Source organism: Ornithodoros turicata, chromosome 7 (assembly GCF_037126465.1).
Source record: "Ornithodoros turicata isolate Travis chromosome 7, ASM3712646v1, whole genome shotgun sequence".
Lineage (NCBI taxonomy): Eukaryota > Metazoa > Arthropoda > Arachnida > Ixodida > Argasidae > Ornithodoros > Ornithodoros turicata.
Genome location: NC_088207.1, coordinates 28,653,834 through 28,680,562, shown reverse-complemented (window position 1 = coordinate 28,680,562; position 26,729 = coordinate 28,653,834). Strand labels below are relative to the sequence as shown.

Below are 26,729 nucleotides of genomic sequence, written 5' to 3'. Positions count from 1 at the left end.
TAACACCGACCAGCGGCATGGTCGAGCGGGTTAAGGCGCCGCGCTCATGGGTGGTAGCCACAAGGTCGTGCTGAAGACTGGGAGGAGGTGGTTTCGAATCCCACCACCGGCTGTGCTGTCTCAGGTTTTCCCTGGGTTTTTCGAAGACTTTCCAGACGAATGTCGGCACAGTTCCCCGTGAAGTCGGCCCACACTCTAAAAACTGAACTCCACCGCATAGCACGCTCTGCGCCAACCATTGCCACCAGTGATAGGGTTATGGCTTCTGATACGACGATAGAGGGGCGTACGCCTTTTTGTGTCAATTTGGATACACGATAATTGACACAAAAAGGTGTACGCCTCCCTCTGTCCTCGAATCAGACGCGATAACCCTATCATTCGTGGCAATGGTTGGCTCAGAACGTGCTATGCGGCGAAGTTCAGTTTTTAGAGTGCAGGACGCACGCGTACTAACCCTTCTGTCTCCCACTCATTCCTGCTGTCCTCTCTCCATCTGTCCACCTCTGTACGCCGCTCATAGCCACAGTTGCTTCGCGGCGCTAATACGGAATTAAAAAAAAGGAACTAACAACGAGAGCTTTGGAGTTCAAAGCGTTTTGACATTAGTCCGTACAAATTTTTGGTGACCCAGGAGTACCAGAACCATTTGAAAAAAAGAAAGAAAACGATACATAGACTACATAAAAATTTCACAATTTCACTGAAATGACAAATCACAATTGCACATGTCGAGAGCCATACCACGACAAAATAAAATCACAGCTTCTAGAATTGACGACATTGAACACGATAGCGTTGCCACCTGTCCGGATTTCACCCGAACAGTTTGGAAATTCAAGGCTTGCGTTCTGTGTGCGGGTGAAGGTGTAATCCGAACATAAAATCATGTTCAGAAATTGTCGAAGTCGGCGTAAAAACCTTACGCCTTGAGTTTTTCTTTCGCATAATCGTCGCCAAAGACTGAGGGATAGCTAAAATGAGCAATAAAAGCTACGTTGAGCCACGTGAAGATACTGTAGACAACCTCTCATCTATTGTTAGTACCCTCCATACCAGCGCTCAGCTTTCAAGTTTCAAGAATTTCATACGGTCCCTCTCAATCCACTTCATTCAATCCAAGACATTGCAAAAAAAAAAAAAAAAAATGGAGGGAGGCGTGTAAGGGCTCAGCAATAACAGCTCCCCATAGAACCCATAGCTCGGGATAGTTCCACAGCTCTGGGCACAGCGCAAATGATATTGACTGGACCTTTTGAACGCCTTCGAATGAGGTACCTACTGTACATACAGGAAAATACTTTCACTATTTTGTTGGAGAGCTTCACGCGAGTTAGGTGATCGTTTTTTATCACCAGCAGTGACAATCACCTGCCACCCCCCACAACCCCCCCCCCTTCCCGGTGTTCGGTGTTCGCCGACGGAAAAGGTGGCAACACTAAGACACGATTCAGATGTTGCCTTGTTGGACCTAGTTGGACGTAGGGCATCACTCGGGTCAAAATTTAAGGAAGATACGTGGGACCGGAACACCTAATGCAGACCTCCAATCAAAACAAAACACACAGGGCAGTGTACTTTAGAACACAAGTAAAAAGTAAAGGAAGACAGTAACAAGTAAAAGTAGTTTAGAAAACAAGTGGAAACAAGTAATGTACTTTAGAAAAAAGAATCCAGGCGCGAAGAGTCAAAATACTTTTTCCGCCCCAATGTCTGCAGGAAATGATATCAGAGCATCGAGTGCACACCGCCTAAGGAGTAAGGGCCAAGCGCTCGAAACCGTTACAGGATGAAGTGCTTTGGTTGATTTAAAAATAAGACCAAGTGAACTTCTACCCAGCGCCCAGACTGAATGCAATTGCTAGCGATTGCCACAGTGTTGATCCTTTTTTTTTTATCTTAATAAACATACCCCCCCCCTAAAACGAGCTGTAGCTTCCCAACTATTAGCACACCCCACCACCATCCAATGTGAATGTATGTATGTGTTGTGTGTGTGTGTTACCACACCTTCTTCTTCGTCTTCTTCTTTTCTTTTCTTCTTTCTTTTCTTTTTTGCACAGTATTGCCAAGCTAAATGACAGCGTGATACAGAAACGGAGTTCTCGAAGCTTTGTTGATTTTCGAGTACAGCTGCGTGGAGAACGAAGAATGTCGTGCTAAAGGCGTTTTTCTTTCCCTCGTAAATTAAACTATCTGCATTTGCCCTTAGCTCTTCAGCGTAATAAGCATCGATACCACGACTATTATCACTTTTGCTAGAAATCAAATTAAAGCTAAGGACGCAGTATCAAAAGCACTAAACTAGTTAGTGCAGCAAACGTCCATTACTCCCTATAGTTTCGCCTTGTGCCCGGTATTTTGTGTTGCTTTCTGCAGCTTTGATACGAGTTGAACCGACGTAGCAGACGACTGGAACTGTAGACCAACCGGTCCTTTTCTTTGTATATGTGTGTGTGTGTGTGTATTCCTGCCAGTATTAATCTAATCCTGAATCGCAAGGGTAATCAGTAACTTTTCTAGGCTTCTTTTGCAGCAAATTTCTTCTCTGTGATGTACAGCTCCGGTCCACCTTAATAATAACACTGAAAAAAATTCAGTCTCATTTTCCAGCGCGATAACAGCCACCCTTGGGGCATTAGGGGAATGTTAAGCGAATAAAATCCTTGCATTAAACTAACAGAATAATTTTGTTCAATTAAGATTTCCCCATTGCCCCAAGAGTTGCTGTAATCGCGCTCGAGAACGAGATCACATTTTTTTCAGTGTTATTATTAAGCTTGATCGGAGCTGTACAAAATAACACTGTACAATAGGAGCGATTATAACTGTAGTATAGCTCATAATCACATTGCACGTGTGATAACCAACTCTTCGGGTCACATAGATACTTTTTATGCATGTCGTTTTATACAGGGGGGACAAGTAAAAAAAATGTAATAACAGAAGCACGCTACTTAAAACACAGACGAATGGCTGCGGCACAGTAGTCGCACTTCTGAAGCAACCACTTTCGCACATTTTTGTCCTGCTGCTACCACTGCACCGTAGGTAGAGTATTTTGTGGTGATCAGGGTAAATCCTCAACGCGCTTCCTGATTCCGCCAGAATAAGTTACTTTAACTTTGCAAATATGCATGGTTACTGAAACACCCCGTATAGAGCTTTGTTTGTTTGTTTGTTTGTTTGTAAGGAAAAAAAAAAGAGAAATTGAACTAGTCTACCGACTTGTTCTGCTACTCCTAACATAAATTCTCACCCTCACCCCCAAAAAATACTTTTTCACGTGATCTACTGGAAACCTTTCAGAAGTTCGCTATTCACTATTCACATCTTCGCTATTCAGAAGTCCACTATTCACAATTATCCACTATTCACAATTATCCCAAGATCATGCACATCATGAGAATCCTAAAAGGTTGTGTCAATCCCACAGCTCTGAACAAATTTCACAAGCTATAAGTGTAAGTATAAGTATACAGGGTGTTCAAAATTAGGCTTTCACGAGCGCTACGCAAACACAGCGATGACAGGAAACCGGATGATAACTTTACGCTACTTATGTAAGAAACAGGTGCTGTTAATTATGTATTACCTGTTTCTTAGTCTAGGAACAGAAAAAGTAGCACCAGTTTTCTTTTGTTCGCCTATTTATAAAGTTCTAGAGAAAGCTTAATTTTGAACACCCTGTATAGCTTTCTGCTACATGAGGGACGCCCGAAGTTGCAGAAAGAGGTGAAATAAACAAATATATATACCTCGCAGTGGTCATGCATATAATCGTTACCGGTCACTACCAAAAACCTGAACAACCGACCGTGTGTGTCAGCGGTTCAACAAATCTATATGACACGACCCAAACCGGATCGGACAAAAGACAGGAAACTGTTCCACCTCACAGAGGCAGCACAGAAACAGCAACGAGCGAACTGCGACCCACCAGAAATAGTAGACGCGCGGGTCCGGTGTATTCTTTTTGAACCATTGATTACGACTTGGCCTGCAAGCGTTATTGATTGGTTTCGGGTTGGGTGTCGAGCGGGGCATAAATTCCTCCCCGCTTTTCGAAGGGGGCGGTACTCAGTTTGGAACGAGTGAGCTATGACGCCCCATATTTTTCGCCGCCAAAACATTGATCTTTACCTTCTTTCTGTGCCGTGCTTTTCTCTAGCTGTATTGTCTCGACTCCGGAATGTTTTACTTTTGTTTTTTGGCGCATTCGACAACTTTTCGTTGAAAACCACCGTACGTGCCTTTCCCTGATGGCGGTAAGTATGTGTTCGTCTTTCGACTTTTTTGAAGCTTCCTAATTGCGGGGGCGCTGTATTGTGTATATATGTAACGCTGACTAAAAGAAGAAAAAAAAAACGGGCTAAACCCGAGTACATCCCAACTAATTGCGGAGGAAAGTCTAGTGTTTTTCCGTTATAATTGGGTTTCTTGGAATCGGGTTACACACACGAAATCACGGCGCAAGGAAAGGGGGAAAGGAACTCTCGATTTTGGACAAAGAAAAAACAAACAAACTGAGTGAACAAAGACATGAAAGAGCTGAAAAAAAAAAACACACGAATAAGAGGTCCCAATGCGCGCTTCTCCCTGACGTACGCCGTCGCACCTGGATGGTCAACTAAACCCAGGAGTAGTTCCTGTATCTCCCTGACTACAATATACTACGTGGTTCAAGAATTTGGATTCTTCTGCGCGAGCTTGCGAGAGAGTATGAATAAGTAGTACTAAAAGAATTACGAAACGCTTTTCATATCGTTTCTCTTTGGCAGAAGAACTGTCACCAAGAAACTGGACACTGTCTCTGTGGTGAAGTACCGTCTCCACTGTGCCCGATTGCGTCACCGACGACGTCACCTCGCACCGAATGGAACTCCAATGATTAGCCGACGCTCCTTTGTGCGCGCCGTGTGCAAACGCAACGTAAGGAGGCACCGGGAACACGCGTCTAGTAGTCAGGAACGGAGAGGAGAAACAGGAGACGGTGGAGGAATATGGAGGAGAGGTCTCGAGGCGATTGCAACCGGGCACGGTTACCGGTACGCCGCATTGTAGTCGGAAAAAAGTTCTGACGTACTGGTTTGTCGACAGGAAGAACGATTTGGGGGGAGGGGTAATTTTTATGTGGTGTTCAGGAAATTTCATAGTCCCTTGAAACCTGTTCTTCTGTTGTGTCTAGGCTTTATTTTATTTATTTTTATCGATTGGTTGATCGATTCCGCGATGCAACTGTGGCTATGAGCGACGTACAGACATGTACTGTAGGAGAGAGAGTCCAGCACGAAGGAATGGGAGACAGGGGTGGGGGGTACAATGAGTAATGGGCCGATTTCCGGGGAACTGTGCGGCCATTCCTCATCTCCGGATTTTATATTTTAAAAGTAGTAGCAGTATATTTTTCAACACAAAATAAATATTCTGCTGGACTGGTCAGTATTTGGTCAAGGCTGTGAAACCACGTCCTTTTTTTCCCCCTTTCGAGGTCGAATTTCTCAGTCAACGAAATGGAACCCTTGCTGCATACCGAATGAGCTTCATCGCTTTTTGTTTGTTTGTTTGTTTTTCGCATCGTTTTCCCGCAGCCCCGTGACAGGCTGGCAGACACTAGACCGTTATATGGCTTTATCTCACACTGAATTTATCCATCAGTATACTCCTCAACGATTTGGTCTCCCTCAAAGTGTCCGCCGCCATTCGACCAGGGCCAGTGAGGTCTCAAATTACGACACTCTTTGTAAGGAGGATTACTAACCACCCAAGCTCTCCTCGCTAAAGGCCTGGTCCGTGCAGGGAAAACAGTTGCGGAGTTTCCAGTTGCAAATTACGTTAAGCGTTTGGGACTACAAGAACGCCTCTCTCGAGAGAGAGCTGCGTATGCTGCTGTCACCGTCGGGCCTGAAGGGGCGGTGTGGTGGTGATTCGTAGAGCGGGGACGAAGCAGACGTGGGGGGGATTGAGGGTACGGATAGTGTGGGATTTTCTGTTCCGTCTCCCTATAGTGCTGACGTATCTGTTGTCTTTCGAGATAAACGTACGTTACGGACCGTCCCGATGATTCATTAGTGGGTTTTAGAGGCTCGGAACGTGTTCAGCGATAACTGCTGCGAAAACAGGACAAGCCAATCGCCTTATTCCTTTGAAGTAGATGACATCATATTGCTGATCTCTGATTTGACATCTTTCTTTATCGTGCAGTTTTCGTAAAGTGCTTGCGACCGACTGAAACACCATGTCGTTGCTGCAATCACAGCTCACGAACAATATAGGGGGTTTTGGTGCATCGCACGCACTCTGCGAAGACGGTATATTAAAGGATGCTGTCATATCTAATTTTACCAGTATGATGTCAGCCACGGCAAAGCACAACAACAACAACAATAAATGATGAAGGAGAAATGATGATGGCATGGGAGCATGGGCAAAGCAAGATGGAGCGCCACTCTAGCTTATCACGCTTTTCGGAACCGCTATCGTGAGCACCTTCCCATCTGCCGTAAAACTCCCTATTACTGTGAGAGTAAGTTCGAATTTCATGGCTCTGTTTCATACAACCTTAACGTGCAGCTTCACCACATTACGCGCTAGTAGCTAGTCATCATTCCGAATCTCTCCTGTTACCTTTTCATTTGTTCTTTTGTTGCGGGGAAAGCGGGAGACAGGAGGTGCACAACCTTTTTAGTACTTTGTATAGTTGTGCTAATAATCAGTTGTATTTTTAAAGTGTAAAGAGTACCTATACGTATACTATAGTCGTGTTCAACTTAAGAAGGAAAATAAATCTAGTCCGTCAGCTCTCAAAATATTACTGCACTGCGGATAGGATGGCTGGACACGCGCCAGATAATGTAATCCATCATACTCATTCTGCTTCCGTATTTGGCTGTTAAGACTGGCCGCATGACAATACGCTGCGGCAGAAAGTGCGCTCTCCTATACTGATGGGGCATGGTGGCGCTGTAGAATTTCTCCTGGTGCCCTATTGCTTCTCCTTATCTCCAACGGCGTATTTAGTTGACGGACTAGATTTATTTTCCTTCTTACTTTGAACACGACTATAGGCAATTATAATATTTGTATATGTGAAGCGGAAGTTAGAGCATTCAGATAGTTCCTCATCGCCACCATACGTTGCGGCTACTGTCTTTTTACGGCATAGGACAGTTCTCTTAGTGTTTATTTTACTTCCTTTTATTTCTTGCTTGCTTAGAGGTGTCCTTGAAAATCCTTAATGTAGGCAGTCTCCACCGGTTAGTACGCATATACCCACATCACGCGTCACGGGTGCAAGTACGAATATACTTGCTCGCGCCCACTTCTAATATAGAAGAGACTTCTTCGTCATATTAATCTATTTAGTTGTGTTAATACATTTAGTATTCTATCAAGTATGCCCAATGTCAAGCGCGTCGCTTAGCTGTAGTCTTTTAGTGCAACTATCCGAGAGCTTTTTAGTTTCGTTTGCGACAACAGCAATTACATGATGACGATGGAATGAGGTGATTCAGCGCAACAATTGCGGTACCATACCTCAGTGCATGTGGGGTAATATATGAGTGGGATGACGATGAAAAAGATGAGGCATACACACTCGCACACACACACACATGACAGACGCAAATGAGATATCACAGACGCAGGTGCGTCTAACTGATGGGGATAGTAGTTCATCCGGTCGGCCACCGGAGATGAAATGCTGTGGTGATCACATTTCCGCATTCACGACAAAAGCTCTGAGGTCAGAGGAGTTCGAGCAGGCTAGTATAGACGTCAAGAACAGATAGAATGAGTGGAGGCCACGACCTACTAGATTATAACGACCATGTCAGGCGCACCCCTTCTATGCGCCGCATTTTTGGAAGGTAGCGGTGGCGCTTCTGATCGTCCCAGTTATTGCTTCCTCAACTTCTACAATACTTTGTACTTCAGCTTACCTTAGTATTTCTGTACAAGCGGTGGACGTTCCACAGATGTTTTATTCTGAGGTTGATTATCATCGTCATTCTACGCGTTTTCATAGGGGCTATCGCTGTCGTCTGCTACGGTAGTCATACACACGCTTCTGCGCGTTCAGAATTCAAATTTCCATAGTCCAATCGTGTTGTGCCGATCAGTAGCGCCCCTGGCGGATCGTGTGGACAGGCTCCTCATAGGGTTTTCTGATTGTGACATGGTCGTTATAATCTAGTAGGTCGTGGTGCAGGCATTGACGCTGCTGCACAGGGTTAGAAAAAGGACACAAGATTGCGGCAAGGCTCAGCGGCTTGTTGTTTACGCGTTAAATGAGAGCTGCAGATATCAAATACAAATTACGCAAATTGTAAATTATGAGGTCGTGAGATCACAAGATCGCCCGCTCGCAAAAAATATTCCACCTTCCGCACTCATAACTGACGGTCTCGATATTTTTCCAGCACTACATGTACATCGGCCTCGACAGGCACCCGTACAAACGACCAACACGCGTGCTTGTCGGTACTACACCTGCGGCGGCTGCAAACAGCGCCGCATGGCGAGCAATAAAAATCGCCTCTACACCCAGAAGTGCGCAAACAGTTTTGAAACAAAAAAAGAATCGTAGCCGGTCTATTTGCGCACAAACAGTGAAGCCCACTAAGGTCAACCGGCAGAGGAGTCTCAGCTGTTTGCTCGCCAGAAATCCTCCCACTGATCATCCATAATATCTGGGTGCAGCCGCCTCTACGTGTTGCGCCGTTCATCCGTTATCGATCTGTTTGAACAGTTGAGCCTTGCTCGCTCGGCCGGACTCACGCTGCTGCTTTGGCTTTGGCCGCTGCTAAATCGGTAGTCTGCTTCCGTCGTGCGCGCGACGGAATTGTCGTCTGCTTCTGTCCTGTGCAAGAATGAATTGTCGTCTGCTCTCTCGAACGTTTGCCGTCCTCAGTGTCGGCCCGACGTTAGATCCGATTAGACGAAAGAGAGACCTGGATATGTTAGTCCGATGCGGTTTGGGATGGTTACACCAATACTTGTAGTCCGGAGAAAAGTAAACATGAACAGCAAATACCAAAATCTCGGGTGGGGGGGGGGAGAGCAACAAAGAAGAGAGGAAGAGAAGAGGAATAGAATAAGGGAGACCCAAGTCCGCACCACACGAGGTATCGCAGACCTGGGCCTCTATAGGAAAAGAAAAAGCTAAGGGAGGTGGAAAGATTCCTGTAAGAGTGTTAGTTGAAGAAAATGCAAACGGAGCAAGGAAAGATAGAGTGATAGAATTCGCAGAACCACAGCCAAGGGGAGAGGCCTGACTACACCAGCGGCATTTATATAGTTTCCACAGAATGACAAAAAAAAAAACACGTTCTAATGACAATTCATAAGTATCCGGGGGTATGCACTTTAAAGTTATTCAGTCTTTCACAGTCCTGGGAACGTTATGACGCCCTGGGCCGACTTCCCCACCACCCGCACACAGTTGCCACCACACCATGAGGTCCGAAGTCGTCGTACACCATGTCGCACCGTCCCACTGTACATCGTCACAGTCGTCGCAGAAACCGTGGTCCCCCCAAGGCAAAGTCCATGCAGATGCCGGTCTTGGTGTATGCGGTCGTCCCAGAAGACCATAGTCCTCCCAAGGTTCTTGTGTAAGGCTCTTGTGTATCTGTGTGTTATGAGTGCCCCACCCCCTTTGTATGGCCTAAGGCCGCTCGAAGGTATGCTAAATAAATAAATAAAAAGGCCAAGTCCGTCTGGTGCCAGCGGTGTGACGTCCCACCCAGGAGCTTCATGCCTCCCGTCTAGGCACGCCTTCGTGTGTTCACGTCCAGGTGGCGGTCTTGATGTGTACACGTGACCAGACCACTGTAGTGTGGTGCGAGCCTCCCACCAGCCCTCGCCCCACGAGGCACAACGTCTTCAAGGCCCCCACGCTCGGGCCATGGCCACCGTCCTCCACCAGCAACTGTCCTCAATCGGGCCTCCAGCAGGGGCCCCCGTCCCTGCCTCCCGTCATGACCTCCTGGCCAAGGTGCTTCTCAGGCCAAGCATCTTCCCCGAGGACCTCACCTCCAGGTCTTGACGCCAACCGGGCCCCACCTCCAGGACGGACCCCCCAAGTATTGGGGGGAGTTTTTGGGTGGAACTTTCATTCCACCTGGGGGGCACGATTCCCTTGGTGGGGTTCTATGTGTTATCTGGGTGTACCACACTTGTTATGTCAATGTGCTAGGGTATTTGCTATTGGCAGGACAGCCCGGAGGGGGGGGGGGGCGAGGACGGACGGATAGGGGTTCCTGGCGGCCGCCCGCCTCCGGTTTTCATCGCTCTATTTCCCTGGGGGGAGGGGGCATGTCTTAATCACTGGGTTGGCTTGAGGGGGGGCTAGGGTAGATTGCAGGGGGTAGGGGTGGCCTGCGGAGGGGGGGGGGGGCTGCTGGCCGGGTGGTTACGTGCAAGCTGCAGCCCGGCCGTGACACAGGCCGTAAGACAGGCTTCCCCCGTGCGGGGTGGTCTGCTCTTGGTTCTGCAGTGAGAGAGTTATCCTCGGAATTCTACGGGGAGGTTGGGGGGAGGGGGGAGAGATACGGGGGGATGTCAGCACGGTTTCCTTTGAAGTCGGCCCAGTACGCACACTAAGCCCCTGTCCCCTACTCATTCCTGCTGTCCTCTCTCAATCTGTCGATGTCTGTATGCCGCTCGCAGCCACAGCCGAAAAATGACCAAAAAAAAGTTGAAAACACTCTAACTGAACTACAAATCACTTTTAAACGTAATTAAGTTCCAGTTCCAGTTACATATCACTTCGAAGGTAACCTGAAAACAATTAATGACAGACAGTTTAATTAATTACTTTACGGGTCTGGCTATATATAAAGAGAAATCATACGGTCTGTTTCTGAGGAGAATCAGGCGGTGGTGGTGGTGAAAGGGTTCGCCGTTGTCGCCCTGACATAGGTGGGCAATGTCACGACTGACGCCCTGGGGGAATGTGCGTCCTGGGCCGACTTCTAAGGGAACTGTGGCGACATATGTCTCAAAGCGTCCGAGGAAAACCCAGGAAAAACCCCAGACAGCACAGCCGGCACCGGGATTCGAACCCGGTTACCTCCCAGTCTCGACGTGGCGTACGGAGGACCAGTAATGCGAAGGAAGTTCAGAGAGGACAAATAAGATTGCTTCTCCACAACAAACCCACACCGAAAATCGTAGAAAATGGCACCGGTCCTTCGCAAGTGCGTCTGGTGAGGTATACATATTGCTTCGTTTCCTTGCTAACGCATTACTCAGATTACTAAATTTGTGTGTTCTAACAGCGAAGTTTCAACGTTATGTGCTGTACTGCGAACACATTCTCTTACACTCTCACACCACTCTCTCACTCTCTACTGTTACTCTCTCATTATACCGTTTCACACATCACCCCCCAGCAATGGGTTAGGGTATCGCCCCTGGCGATGAAACTCGCCAATCATCATCATCATCACTTAAAGTTGATGTTGTTATTGTTGTTCTTTTTGTCGTTGCGGTAGCAGTTGCCTCGTGACGTAAAGCCAGGAATTCTTATTGACTTATTTTATCACAGAGGTGGCCCGGGATGAAGCGTGAAACAGTTAAAACTTTATATAGGCTTCAAGTTTGAAATGTGAGCAATAAACTTCAGTTATCACGAATGACATATCTGCTCCATACGCTGCGCGCTCCGTGATACTGAGAAGCACACTACATTAAAGAAGGAATTCCAGCATGTCCAGTGCTGAGATAATTACCACCGTGTTTTCTATTAAGGACTGGGGCATGAGAAAAGGCGTGTTTTCCCCCAACATCTATCTGCACTTCAATGTTCATTCTTGCTTTCTTTATTCATACACATAAAAAAATTCAGAAGTCAGCTCACTCCTGCACCAGATAGTATAGTCCTCGAGAGAGAGAGAGAGAAAAAATGCGTTCCTGTCTTTCTCCCACATTCTAACGATTTACAGCCCAATCTGTGTTGGTCTCTTCCCAGCGACCCGCTTTTTTTTTTACTTCCTCTTTTCTTTTCTTTTTTTTGCTTTCTCCAGGTATACAGAAAAAAGCAGCATACACTGCCTGGCAAAAACAAAAGCAGAAAATCCCCATGCACGTGCCAGCAGAGGCAGCAGGTCCCATTCCTCTCCATCTGTTCGGCGGCGGGGACGGAGAAGCCAATATTACAAGCCGATGCTACATGGCTGAAAAGACCAACCGCTGAACTGGTCACCCGAGACCAATAGGTCTGCAGGCAATTTTCCAGTTGGACCCCGCACTGATATAGAGGCATTCCCCTCTTCCCTCGATGGCTTCCCGTGGCGTCGGTATGTGTGTGTACATGACATTCTGTTTCCTTTCTTTTCTTTTTTTTTTTTTCGATCGTACTGTGATATAAAGTGCAAAGAAGTCTTACTCCTTCGAATGTCGCTTTTTGAGGCCTTTTGTCTTTCAGCTTATTAGCAAGGAGTATGTCTGTCGCATGTCCGTGACAGCTTTCATTTCAAGTAAGACTTTTACTAATGTGTTTCGAAATGCGACAATTTTGGTAATGACATCTGGGTTATGCTTGCACGAACACCTAAACACGAAAGAAAAAGACATAGTAGGCCCGGTTTCACCAACGCTGGTTAACGATGAGTGGAGATAAAGGATCGCTAAAACTTGAAGTTGACACTCAATTCCTTTTCAGCAACGTTAGTTCAGTGACATGACGCATGTTTCAGTTACAGTAACTAGCCTTGGTTACAAGAGGATTGAGGATCCATCACTTAAAAACCCGGGACTGGTGGTATACTGGTAACCCGGTACCAGATTTCGTTTTTTTTTGTCCCCCAGTCTTAGGTTTTTAAGCTATGGCACCCTTGGTTAAGCAGGGTTAAGGGTTACATTCAAATTGAGGGATCTCGGCTCAAATGTTAACTGGGGTTGGTGAAACCGGGCCATAGACGTAGTTGTCAACAGAACAAGTAGACTCGTCGTCATTGTGCCGCAATAAATGGCTTAATTGACATAGAACCATTTCCCATGTTGTAAGAAGGGTAATCGAGGCAGGGGATACAAAACGCAGCTATCACACAGAGTCTGCAGGGATGACATCACTTGGATTAGATTAGATACCTAAAGTGCCAAACGTCGTTATCGTTTCATCTGGTCTCTCTAAATATAGCGGCGCAGGGTTCGAGCTGTGGTGGTCGCACCTTTCCTTGAGACTTCCGAACTTGAGCGTGGGGAGATGGCCCCACGGCAGAGTGGTGCATGTGAACTCCTCGCATGGGAAGCGTCTCAAAGCCCCATTTCATAGAGGAATATAGGTATTCCTCAGACCTTTCGGGGCAGGCGTTAGCTATAAGTGAAGAGAGACCAGAGGATCCCGTGGTGTGTATTCAGGTGGGTTTGGCCGAGGTACACCCTGTGTCTTGCGTCAGACACAAATAACACAATATACAGTCGTGACAACTTATGCCTGTCACTGAACATGCCTCAACTTCAGCACTTAGTGAAGGATGACACATCGTGAAATTCATAACACATCCTATAACAGACTATTCCCTATCGTCAAGAACTCTAAGCGGACAATGCGTCAGCTAGCCATGTTCATATGTGGTGGTCAACTGTTTGGCCTCTTGTTGTCCTTGTACCAAAGAACACCAAAACAAACAACAAACTTTTTTACCAAATCGTTCACTTCCGCCGTTTCTCTGTCTCTTAGCTTTTCTTCATGCATCTCTGCTTACGATTTCCATGCGATGCTAGGACAATGTTGTATCGAGATTACAGTCGATTCGGCCTGTGATAGAGATGCCAGCGGGAATCCTGAGCTTATGGCTCCCTCGTGTCACGTACAGCCGCCGTGTCGCATGGGCACATTCTACCGCTTGTTCTTTCCATTTGTCTATGCACCGTATTAACCGTGTTTTAGCGGATTGATCGGAGCAAAGCAATACGTATAACCATAAGCAGTTGCAAGTATCTTTGTTTGCTGTTTTTCACTACATTTTGTGGTTAGTTGCACTCTTTAAACCAGCTTCCGTAACTGCGTGTCTTCACAAAACTAGGGTGCCTGAATACTATAGCTCCCTCACAGAGGGAGCTACTATTCGGGCATCCTACACATAAATAAAGACACTGGATTGGGGAAAGTAGTGCCATCCTCTGGTCTTTGTCGCCGCGACCTTGGAACAACAATGTGGGCCATAGCATACCAACCATGGAGGAAGGAAAGACAGAGGAAGAGCCCTATTACTCTGTGAAGTGAAGACGAGATTGGGGAACACTTTAGTGACATCACCGCTCGTTTTCCGGTTTCGGTTACACGCATCTCTATGGGAGCAGCCCCCCAACGCATAGTTTCGGAATACTTGGAGAGGTGTGGTGGTAGCGGGCCGAAGTGGTCCCCCAAAGTGGCGTGTGCAAAGCGACCTCATTCGGCTCTTCAGGTAACGTGACCCCCGCGTTGCTCCAACGAAGCTACAGCTCATCTCCTTCCCCACGTCACTTGCCCCACGCTTCCCTCTTCTGTCGACGAGCCGTTGGGGAGCCTCCTTTTCTTCTTTCCTTCATGATAACAACACATGCAGCGGTTGCCATTGTTGCTCCAAAGTCAAAGCCAGAACGGGAAAGCATAACGTTACTTTCCTGACCCAGTGACTTTACACATAACCAGAGCTCTGCACATAACTTGATTGGTACGACAGCTGTCGCTTCGTATAAACAGAACAAAGGGAACTAGTATCTCGAGGCTGAAAAAAAGAAAAAAGAAAAAAAAAGGCAGGCTTAAAGTAGCGCAGAAGTAATTTCTAACACCCTGTTTTCTTCCTATAAAACTGTTAAGTAGGCCAGTAAGGTGCACCATGCGAAGTAATTCACACTACAGAGTCATAATTATCGCAGACATTGCATTTAAAATACGCCGCAAAAAGCGACCGTGCGCAACGGTGGTGAAGAGCAGTACTAGCCTGTAATCTGCCCGGAGCCTCGCGCTGACGCTATAAGGAGAACGCTCGCTGATTGGTCTAGAGAAATGTTGTCTGCTACTCCGCTGTCGTCTGCTACTCGGCTGTTCGGGGTTCTGAAAATGCCTTGCTCCTCGCTCGGTCATGATTCGGCCGCTCCTTCTATCCCCAATTCTCCGGGAGAACTGGCAAAACTGATTTACGGTGGCATAGGGACAAGGCGCTGACCCCCACTGACCGGCGAACCAGAACGAGTTCTCCTTATAACGTCATCGGTGACGTGGCATCATACCTTCTCATCCTGGTTATACCTGGAGTGGCGAGTTAAGGGTGAACGCGCAGAGCCATGTTTATGTGAGTTTTTTCCTGGGAAACAAATTGCACACATCCAAACCTTTCGCGCTATTCGGAAAAATGACACGCACACTTTCATCAGATGTCTCAGATGTCTTAATCTGAATTTTTTTGGATTGCCCTCTGTACTCCTTTAATGAAATGATAGTACGATGGAGTCAGCAGCGTAAAAGAGCGGCCCGTGTCAATCTTTATAGCAAATACACTGAGTTAGAAAGGTGCACACGGTCGAGCTATTGCAAGTAAGCTTCTGTTTTATTTCGTTAAAATCTGAATTCCTTTATTGAAGGGCACTATTCACATTGTTGCCAAAGAAAAAAAGAAAAACATCAAACGTTTGTAGCCTTTCGCAGCACCGGGTCCTATGTATTCATGAAACGCGCACCTGCGAAATATCCAGTGAGTTCGAAACCGAAACTTGCGCACGCGAGAGAACGATGCCAGAAGGGGGCGCTGCGTTGAGCGCGACGTCATTTAAGATGGCAGCTCCCTGAGCGTAGTCGGCGCGTCGCGGCAATGAGTGACAGCCAAGTGAATAACAAGTCTTTCAAGGCTAAAATCAAGCCAAAAAAGCAAAATAAAGAAAAAGAAGCTACATCAGCGCCGAGCAGCAACGAAACAAAGGTGAGATTTGCGTTGAGGCATACGGAATAGTCATTCGCTTCTCTGAAGCGAATACCTGTTTGTTTACATGCAGTCTGAGACTCTTACCGGCATGTTGTCTTCCCGCATGTGTGTTTCAAGGTTTATTTGAACTATGAGGAGTTCTGGAATGGGCTCATTTAAAACGACAACACACGTTCGTAAGCTGATGGTTAAAATTTACCTGTCAAGGCTCTTTATTTCGTTGCCGGAAGATGTTTCACAATTTAGTAAACACATTGGTCGCCGTGCCAATTGTTATGGATGCCGAATTGGTAGACGTTTCGTTTCGCTCGCCAGAGGAGGACTTGTATGTGTGGCTGTGGCAGACGTAGCAGGAAACAAAGCTAATCGTGAAAGCATGTGTTATTAGCAATACATTCAGTTTTCTCGCAACAGCTATAGATATACTTCCTCCACGTGTGAAGAAAATAAGCGACACCGCAACAAATGCCGGAAGATTTTGCAGTGGTGCATATAGCAGGCTCCCTGTGATACCACCTGACGTGCCAGAAGATTGAATAAGCGCGTGGAATCGAACTTTACATCTGTGCCATAAAGTATTAACCCTTACTGCGAAAAGAAAATACGCAGGACACCCAGCAGTACTGGCACTGAATGGTTGTTAGTTCAGAGTTGAAGCCGAGGCTATCTTGGAACGTGTGGAAAAGCTCTGTCTGCTGTACGAAATAATATTATTGCTTCGAACCTGTGTCTCTCAACACAGGACGTATGACGACTGCGAATTCAGGATTATGACAGCGCCAGTTAGAAGATGACAGATTATCTGATCACGAAACGCGACGCTCCAACGAGGACTTCATTGTAGTACCATAACACTGTCAACGCTATGTAGCTTAAACAAGACTTGATCGCTATGGGGTGGTGGTGGAAGTGACGAGACCGGCTTGCTCTTGTTGGCCTCACTGCGTTTTTACATTCGCACCTACCTTATTGTATCACAGCATGGGGATCATCATATATCTCGCACAACACTAATCCGTTTACAAAGAAGAGCTATCCGTATCGTCACTTTCACTCCGACAACGAGCAGCTGTCGACAGCACTTTGTATCATTGCGTATTTTGCCACTCATACAGTTGTTCCATTTTCGTGCCTTCCAGCTTCTGTTTAATGGGCTTGTCGTTGAACATTCAACTAGGTCGCGTACTAATTATGCCGTCTGGATCACCTCGCACTGAAAATTTTCTCATACCACGCTCGACGACTAACTATGGAAAACAAACGTTTGCTTTCGTTGCTGCCCAACTATGGAACACCCTGTCTTCTAGGATGCAGTCGATACGTTCATTTCATCATTTTTGGACACTGTCATGGTTCATCTCCTGAACTATGTCGCAGCTCACACATACTTCGATATTTGCGCTGTTATACATGTTGTGTTTATTCTGTGATGTGCTGTTTATTCTATTGTGTTTATTTCGTTGTGTTATTTCTGTTATTTCGTGTTTCGTTATTTCGTTATTATTCGTTCTGTTTATTCTACACTATTATTATGAGTTACTATTCTGAATTGTCTCGTAATTATCTAATTGTTTTTATGTTTATCCTAATTTATTTTCTCCATTAGGCATGAAATTTTGGCTAAGAGCACGTGCTATCCTGACAGTACATCATTTTATTATGTTGTTGTCACCACTTTTATCGGATACCATATGTATTTGGTAGTCTAGGAAGACCCCTTCTCATACATTGTATTGTACAATGACAATAAAACTGAACTGAACTGGACTGAACTCGTGTGGGCAGCTAGGGGCACTGCTAGGATTGGTGAGGTGTCCCGTCTGACATTACAGTCGTGATTCGCCCGCTTCAGCCAATCGGAGCAGTCGAATTGAAACACCGTTTTTCTGTGGCTACCACTGGCTTCCCATGCCATGCCGCTGATGGTGGCTCCACAACCGCCGCCGAAAGCACACTCATGATTCGTGGTCATGACTTGTCAAGGTAGCGTTGGATATATAGCGTTGGTAGCCTTGGCAACGCTTTATATGAAGGGGGGTGGGGAAGAGGAGACATCGAGCAGGCTTTCTTTCGTCTAGATGGCGGTTAGAGGGGCAGTAAAAAAAACAACTTGCTCTCAAATGAAGATCCGGGTTTCAATTAGTGTAATGCAAGTAAAATTAGTTAAAGGTACGTAAAGCAGTAGACAAGAATGATATGCCGATGATGTGACTAGAGCTTTTGTTGCTTCTAAATACTATATGCGGAACCATACGACCGACAACGCGCTATAAATATTTTTAATTTGCCATGAAAGATGCGGCGTAGTGGAGCGGTGCGACGCCTGGTGTCAAACAACCCCCTGTACAGCGGGCAACATTGAAAATTAGTATTACACACTATGACATCGGAGCTTCGTTATTTTAGTAACCATATTATTATGGTTTTGGTATGTTTGGTATGGTATATGTTTGGTATGGTATTATGGTATGTTTTCCTGTTTACCCATGCATTCTGAAACCCCTGTTAACAGTTTAACCTGTTAACCCCTGTTTTTGGGAAGTAACCCAGTGCTGGCCGCTGTTCGATGTGGGCTCTCCCTATCCTTCTCTGCTGCGCCTGCGCGCTCCTTTTGTTCGCGGCCTCTTTCGAACGAACAAACTCTCTCCGTGAACCTCTGTGAACAAACAAGTCCCGACGCTGTCTGGCTTCTTGAACGTCTGACACATTTTTTTCAACGGCTCAGCATTTCATTTCAGTTCGCTTATCCGTCTATCCTCAGATGTGGATCGTTGTGTGGATTGCAGGGGCGGATTTTATGGTGGATTGTGGTGGATTGTTATGTCGGGCCCAGTGTTATACGCATGCAATGTGGTTGCCGCCTTATGTGTCAGAAGTACGGATTCATTTCGAATACCTAGTACAGTGTTGCCCGTAATCTTTAATTGTAGTTTTCTAATTAACTGCGCCTTCGATTAGAATGAAACTTGCACAGTTTTTGTCCTGGTGGCTTGGACTATCGAATCGCCACACTAAATGACATTTGATCGGTGCTGCTTTACAGTACCTTTAAACGTTAAAATAAGTTAAAAATTAGAAAAACGCAACGAAAACAGAGCCGTGTTTGGCGGTAACGAATGCAATCCCCAGGTGGCATCCAGATTGGCGGCATCCAATGAGACAGCAGGAGAAGCGCGCGCGTACCTATCGTTGACGTGTGCATTTGGAACGGGTCCGATCGTAGTGTTTCGTTACATGCGGTGTACTCCGGTATATTCCGGTGTATTCCGGTATATGCGCGGCATGATGCGCATTGCTGGATTTTTCAATGCCGACTCACCGAATTCTAGCCCACAACAGTTCTCGCGAATGTTCCACTGACAACATTTATCTTCACGTCCTTCGGACAGCTACGTCAGCCAGTCCGCTTCGCCGCGCGCACTATGTTTTTCACCGGGACTGCTCCATTGGCACGCGCGTGCACGCGCAGCATTGACTAAAAACCACTAAAAACACCGATGCACGAGCTGAAACAACGTTCACTGTAGATCCGTAACGGAATCAAAGTTTCGAATTACGATAACAAGGTCGAAATTATCATAGCATGTAACGTAATTTGAAGTCAGCTTGTGTTTGCATTTTAGTGCGCCTTTAATACGTACTCCCTCCTTTGCGTGCTGTCTTTTCCTTTTTTTTTATGTCTGCGGCCTGCTTATCTGTTGTTGTTTTTTTAGTACAATGTCAGCTTCACAGCTCATACTGGGAACGCTAAATATTCACTAACAGCAATAGGGTCCGCACACGGCTGCTTTCCAGCCACGAATCATACACCGCGCATTCTAAGTCGCGCCACACATCGGCGTCGTATACGGTTTCCAATTAACGGCCACCCCTGTCTCATCTGACGGCGAATATACTAAGCACAAAGCCGGAGATAGTTCCCTCCTTTAACGATGTTAAGTCTCTTCCCTTATTCATTAGGACGAGTGTGTCGCAATTAATGAATCATTAATTGGGCGCAGCCGTATTCCTTAACATGGATTCTTTGCCGACGCCTTGTCATGCGTCTCTTGCAAGTAACTCGCCTGGCTAATGTTATTATTATTTTATTTATAGCTAACGATGTATTCGATGCGAATATTTCCGCTATATGTATATGTATTCACATATGTGCGGCAAAAATGTGCTGAATCCCAACGGCTGCACCTAAAGTATATGTTTGCTGTCGATAGTGGTTTCATGAATCTTGCTTCTCTCTCCCTCTCCTTTTTTTGGATCCCCTGGTGTTACGTGATACCCAATCGCAGGAGTTATAATTTCTGTAACGAAGCTGGCGTGCGTACTTAGGCCCTGATCTCAGTGGTTTTGACTGCATATGTGTAGGTAAAAATACGTGTCCTGTGCATGGATATATCCTTATCAGGATGGCATCGCAGGTGATGCGCCGAAGTGGTGGCTTCGGCACCACGCACCCCAGCATGACACTCGCTTTTGGGAGGAAGCAATCAATAGAGAGTTTCAAAATGATGTATTCGGGAGAACAGGGACCAACGAGTTCGCTCCAGGGGCAATAGGGAAAGAGGGAAACTGTGAAGGTGCGCAAACACCTGACCTACTTGCATAGCGTACTGAAGCGTCCTGGGAGTCGTCAGACGGAGATGTGCTGCTTCTAGTATTTCCGGCTGGAGTGTGTGCAGGATTACTTGCAAGATTACTTACAGGCAATGAACCATTGAAGGAATAACACAACACTTCCAGCTGCATTCGTCAATTAATTAATGGCAGTTGATGAAAAATGATCAGCAGCTTGTTTCGAACCCACTTCGATCTACGCTGTACCAGCTTACTTGCATTGTTCTTTTCGACCCTGTGCTTCGTTGCCTCGGTCACATTAGAGTCACTAAATAGGGGTACAGAGTATCGCATTCGTTTTCCGCGCCGGAGCCGCCGTTCGGTGTCCTCGATTGGGCCGATTGTGTCACGTGGTTTCTCCTTCCAAGAACGCGCCGTCCATGTTGAGTCCCCTCCACCCAAAACCGGTTTCCTCGATTGCGAGCTGGCTCGAATGCGCGGTGCTCTCGGGCGCAGAAGGCGGAGATTGGTGGCGCCCATTTGGTGGCCCGATTGGTGGCGCCCATTGCTAGGCGTCGCAGCCGCGCCGGACCCAAGATGGCGACCTCGCTCGCATACGTGGCTCAGTGTCGCTACTCTGCTCCCTATTTAGTGACTCTACATCATACTAACGAATGTATTTGAAATACAGTACTTTGGGTACGGTACTCAAGCCTGATAGCATGGTGTAACTGGTCGCATCCCTGCCCGGAAGTACCACAGCTTAGATTTCAAGCCCATATGGTGCCTTTTCATCGACCGCTATTCATGTTGTACCAAGTACCAAGGTCATTCATATTGATAATGGTTCATTAATTCGTTGGTTTTAGGTCGCGAAACAACCGTGATCATGAGCTACGCCGCAGATGGTCGGGTCTGTAGGTCAGTTTTGCCCACCTGGGATTTCTTTTTAACATGCGTCGAAATCTCAACACACGCCACGCTGTATTTAACCGTCCCTCACGGAAGACTGCGCGTCAAAGCAACTTGTGCCTTCTTGTTTTATATAATCATATATCATTTTATTTAGCTCGCTTCCATCATCTGTTGATATTTTTTATCATCATGTACATTATTTAGGCGCCATATCCTTTCTCATATTTCGGAACTTTCTTTTCTTTGATATTTTTTCTGATAATTTACCTTTTGTTGGCGTGCGATTGAATGTGTTACTCACGTTATACAATGCGCGTGTGCTCTTTTCTTGTTTTCAGTTCAAGTTATGTACATTTTTTATGTAGTTTTTTGTGATTGCATAAATCGTGTCTTCTTATTAGTGCATATTGTCTGTATTTGCATATTATATTATTGCAGTGGTGGAACTGCTGCGCCATTTGCGCCAATACACGATTCCTGCTACGTGCTGCTACAAGTAGCCGGTTTTTCGAAGAATTGCGCGAAGTCTGCTCCAGACAGGAAATCTGAAACTGGAAATCGAAACCGAAACTGAAACTTGCAAGCTGCTTTTGACGTGGCGGCGCTCCGGTCGCATCTTTTGCGCGTCTCTCGCGCGCCTCTGGCGTGCTGCTCACGTCAAGCGCGCGTTCACTATCATCGTTAAATTACGGGTGGACGTGATGTCCCTATCAAAACTAGTTCGAAAAACTAAGGGGTAAGAGCACTGATGTGTATACTACTGGAAACCACCATTCGGTCTTGTGTCCCATGTGAGCTTAACGAGAGAGCTCGCGCCTTGTTCTAAAATTTCGGATTCCTGAGCCAGCACACGCAACTGCACTCGTAACTTGCGTTGTGTTTCAAGCAGCTCCGTTTGTTTATAACTCCTGCTAAAATTCAAACAGTTTCTTATACCACGCTTTTGACAGTTACAATTTGCGCAAGCTAGAAGAGAATGAGGTTTAGGAGAATGCTGCATGTGCAAGGCACCAACATGACTGTGTTGCTTACAATAAGGGTTCTAGGTGAATTATAATCGCAGCCATATCTAAGTATCTAAGCGGGCCATATATACCTTCCGGGTTAACAGTGTCGGAAACAGATGCCTTGCAAGCAATCTCCCACTGGGAGAGTTGACCTCCAGCGTGTAGGACAGTGTGGGTGTCGCGTGTCAAGGTGTCTCCCTCCATAGGTAGTTCTGCTTGATGACAATTCACGCCTTGCAGCACCACAAGCCTTATTATTACACGTAATAGGTCGTTCTGGCACATAGTATAGCTATTTTTGGTACAAAATTCCATTATTTCTCCCACGTAGGAGCTCTTCCTTATGTTTGCATCACCATTTTGTATAGTGATGAATAAGTACCGTTTCCTTTCCATCTCTGCAGGCCATTGCACTAGGTTCAGTCTCAAATGGCTTGAAGAAGCCGACGACAATGGAGATCTAATATCTGTGTGGTGCAGGGAAGGTGCCAAGAAAGAACAAGCATTCTGCATGATGTGCAATACTGCCATTAAGGGCCTGTTCCGACGTATATCTATTTGCTATATAGCGCTAGTAAATAGTGCGATATTTTCCTCCTCGCAGTACTTCAAACCGCTAAAAATTAGCGCTTGCCGGAGTTGAGCTCGTATCAACTTTTTCAGCGCTAATATATTCGTGTTGGCCAATAAGGAGGCCCTTCAGTAATGACGTCGCGAAAGTCGTGGAGTTGTTTTGCTTCCGCATTTCACGGCACGGCGACCGCATTGGAACGGCTAGTGTATCATCCAAAATGTCAGGTAATTTCTCCTTCGGTCAGTTGATTGAACTTGTTCGTCCGCATGCTGTTGAACTCCGGAGGCGCCATGATCGGACAGACCGGAAACGCGACCACCGCACTTCCGTTAAATTATAGCACTAGCGCCGCATTGCATGTGTGAACCGTCCGATAACAGTGAGCGCTGTTTTTGCTCGCTGTTTTGTAGCGCTATATTAGCGCGCAGCTATATGTCGGAACAGGCCTTAACTGTGCACAACATGGAATTTCTGCTGTAAAGCGACATGCCGTTGGGAAACGTCATGTAGAAATTTGCAACAGGCACAGGGTCAATGGGACGTTAAAGGAGCCTACTTCTTCACAAGCAGTGCTCGATATCTGCTTTGCAGAAAGAGCATTGATATCCGAAGCTGACCGCGCTGTTGTTGCCGGCGCCTACCTCGTTCTTGGCGTGGCGATGTCGAAGGTCCCCCGTTCGTGGGGCGACACTGTCTCTGCCATTTTTCCGTCGATGTTTCCAGACTCGAGCACTGCAAAATGTTTCTCCTGCAGGAGAAAGAAAGTTTCGTATGTTGTTTCTGACGGCCTGGGTCCATACTTCAAAGAGTCAATGAATTACGTGTTCTTGAGCCTGATTTGCAAAGGGAATGCTGAAAGAAAAGTAACAGCCCCCAGACGGGATTCGCCACTACTTCACCGCGCTTATCTCGACACCCTAGCTCGACAAAGGACATCTCGCTATAACGTAAAACGAGCGCGTATCAGACAGCGTACCGGCATCCGTGGCGAAGGAGCGGCGAAGCCTGCATTCGGGCTGCTAGTTTTTTTATTTTTTTTAAGCACTCCGCGTTGCAAATCCGGCTCGAGAACATGTAATTCATTGGTGGATAACGGGGTGGAAGAGCGATCTTTTGCGTTTTACCGCGACCAGCCGCGACAAAAAATATGTAAACCGAAACCAATTAATTATACTGCAAGAAATGTGGCAAATTTTTCTCTAAAAGGTGCCGACTGAAGGTCCCGATAGGAGTAGTACCCATTTTAATGACGGCGGAACCCTGCTTTAGAAGTTTTGTTTTTCACGAAACTCATTTGAATTTTTGGTTTAATAATGAGCGCCTCCCGGTCATTCACACAGTGCGCAGCGTGTAGGCGGTACCAGAAAGACACCCGTAAAAAAAGGAAACTCTTCAATTGGTGCACCCGTTTGCGAATTATATAGCCCGAGGATTTAACTGAAACACACGGTATAGCCTTCACACTATACCTGCTCCAAGAGGCATGATTGGTGCTACAAAAGCTGCTAATACCTGCTCCAAGAGCTGCTACAAGCAACGTATATTCTCAGTTCCACCACTGTTGTTGTATTTATTATATGTATATTGTGTCTATTTGTAGTACATTGTATTGTGTTTGTGTGCGCCAACATTATAGGGTCGGCACGACCGTTCTTGGGCACCAGTAAAACATCATAATCATCATCATCATCAACATCAATCATCATCATCACCATCTATCAACTGATGTATGTTTATAGTGTACCCGCTTGATCGCTAGCGCCTTTCGGTCGGCTCTTGTGTATCTCTCGCATAGCTTGAGCCATAATTCGTTTCATTAAGCAAATTGTCGTCCCACTGATCAGCAAGTGGCCAGGCACTTCTGCCGTCTTCGTTTTAAAAGCGAAGAAGAGAGTGAAAAACGCAAGGAGGGCAAAGACGAGGGACCGAACCAGCCGCTGTGCAAGAGAGCGGTTCCGTTTCATGTATAATTTGTAGCGGTACATCATTGATGAGGATCGATTGTGGCGTTGTACGCAATGAGCAAAGAAGGGGGAGGGAGGGGGGTAAGTGAAAGCTTCTGGTCGGATGTCTTTGAAGCCGCCACTTAAAATTAAGCTGCGTTGCCTTTTTTTCCCTCTCTCTCACGCTCTCTCTTTCTTTTCATTACAGTAGGAACGTATTCTGTATGCCGAGTAGCCATCGATATGTTGAGTTTCGTGTCCCAAGGTGTACTGGTTGCTGCACGGTCCAATCAAGTGCCGCCATGAATTCCGCATAGTCATTCATTCATTGGGTAGTCCGTTAAGTGTGTCCTCCGGGCTGTTTGCTGGGTGGCGTTTTTACGTTGAAAGGTGCGAGGTTATTTGGTGGACCCGACGTCATCGCTGATAACGGGAACGTGAGAGAAACAGGAACAAGACTTATTGTGCGGTGGGGCAGTCAAATAAGTACAATATGTCTAAAATATATCTACAAGATGCGTTCTGCTGCTGAAGGTGTAAATACTTTGTGCTGTGTTACGGTATGTGGTATCGCGTATTCAATCAGACAATGAATCAATGAATCAAAATAGCTTATTTAATCAAAAATAAGTTGGGAACATAATCTAGGATAGATGTGCTTGCCCTCCTCTTCATTTCTTTGCAGCTGTTAGACATGCGTCGGCGGGAGACTCAGAAGTAGTCCGTGGCTCGCCTTTGGGCGCAATAATCTGCGATGCGTTGAAACATCAAATTTTGAAGCTACGAAAAGTACTGCACACGACATATTTTAAATTTTGCATACCCGAATCCAAGGCACTGCAATGATTTACATATTTCACTCACGGTGTGACATGTAGGTTGACATAATCATGACAACACACTATTACAAAGTGGAGACAACGACACTGGAACGTGTGCAAGTTTACATGTACCGGTATACCGCCAGCACACGTGTCGGGAAAACGGCAACGCGTAATAATATGTTGAGAGCCCGCATGAGGTCCCTCAAACACTATCAATACATCAATAAATACATAATAATAATAATTTTTATTCCTTGTCATTCAGATCAAGATACAAAGCAGGCCCGGCTGAGTCGAAGGGCTTGTGATGCTGGGCCTGGAGGCAGTCAAATAGTAAGGCAACTAAACACACAACGTAGTTAGAAAATACAAACCAAATACAACTACATGGTACATTAATTAGGCACAATAATATAATCAACGCAGCAACTTTTACAAATCTGACTTTGACTGGATCGTTAAAAACTGAGAAATAATAATAATAATAATAATGCGCATCAGTAAATAAATAAATAAACCTCTCGAAAGCAGGCACAGCATCTCCGCAAGGCTTCACCGGCACACGACCGCGAAGTCCCATTGAATTCGACACGCTCTATCTCAGCCTTTCTTCCCTTACGGAAATCACAGTAATAATAATAATAATAATAATCGGAGAAAACTCGGTAACAATTTTACGGGAGGCAGCAACACAAGCAATCACGCACTGAAATCCCCCAAATCACGGGGGAGGAGCGATGAGAGAGAGAATCGAACCCCAAGCCCCCGCACCAGACGTCAACGCATGTCAACGTCTGTTGCTTCATATTGGATTTCCCGCCTAGATATTTATTCGAATGCTTCCGTACATATACAATGGGAACCCCCTATATACAAGAGCGATCCTCTAAAATGCACGTTTCTCTTCGTGCACGCGCTAAACGAACCCGACCCTTTCGCCTGGGGAGACGACGAACGCGTCGAAAATAAGCTGGATGAAAAACGGCGCCAGTTGAGAGAAACCT

At 46.1% G+C, this 26,729-nt stretch overlaps 1 protein-coding gene across 1 annotated transcript in view; it reads left to right on the top strand.

Moving 5' to 3' along the window:
* The first annotated feature begins 15,756 nt into the window (after positions 1–15,756).
* The window catches only part of LOC135399755 (transcription initiation protein SPT3 homolog), a 64,615-nt gene continuing 53,642 nt past the window's right edge, over positions 15,757–26,729 (top strand). The window contains exon 1 of the mRNA XM_064631485.1: positions 15,757–15,908. Within this exon, the coding sequence (XP_064487555.1) occupies positions 15,801–15,908 (108 nt within the window). The 5' untranslated portion in view covers positions 15,757–15,800. The remainder of the gene's footprint in view (positions 15,909–26,729) is intronic.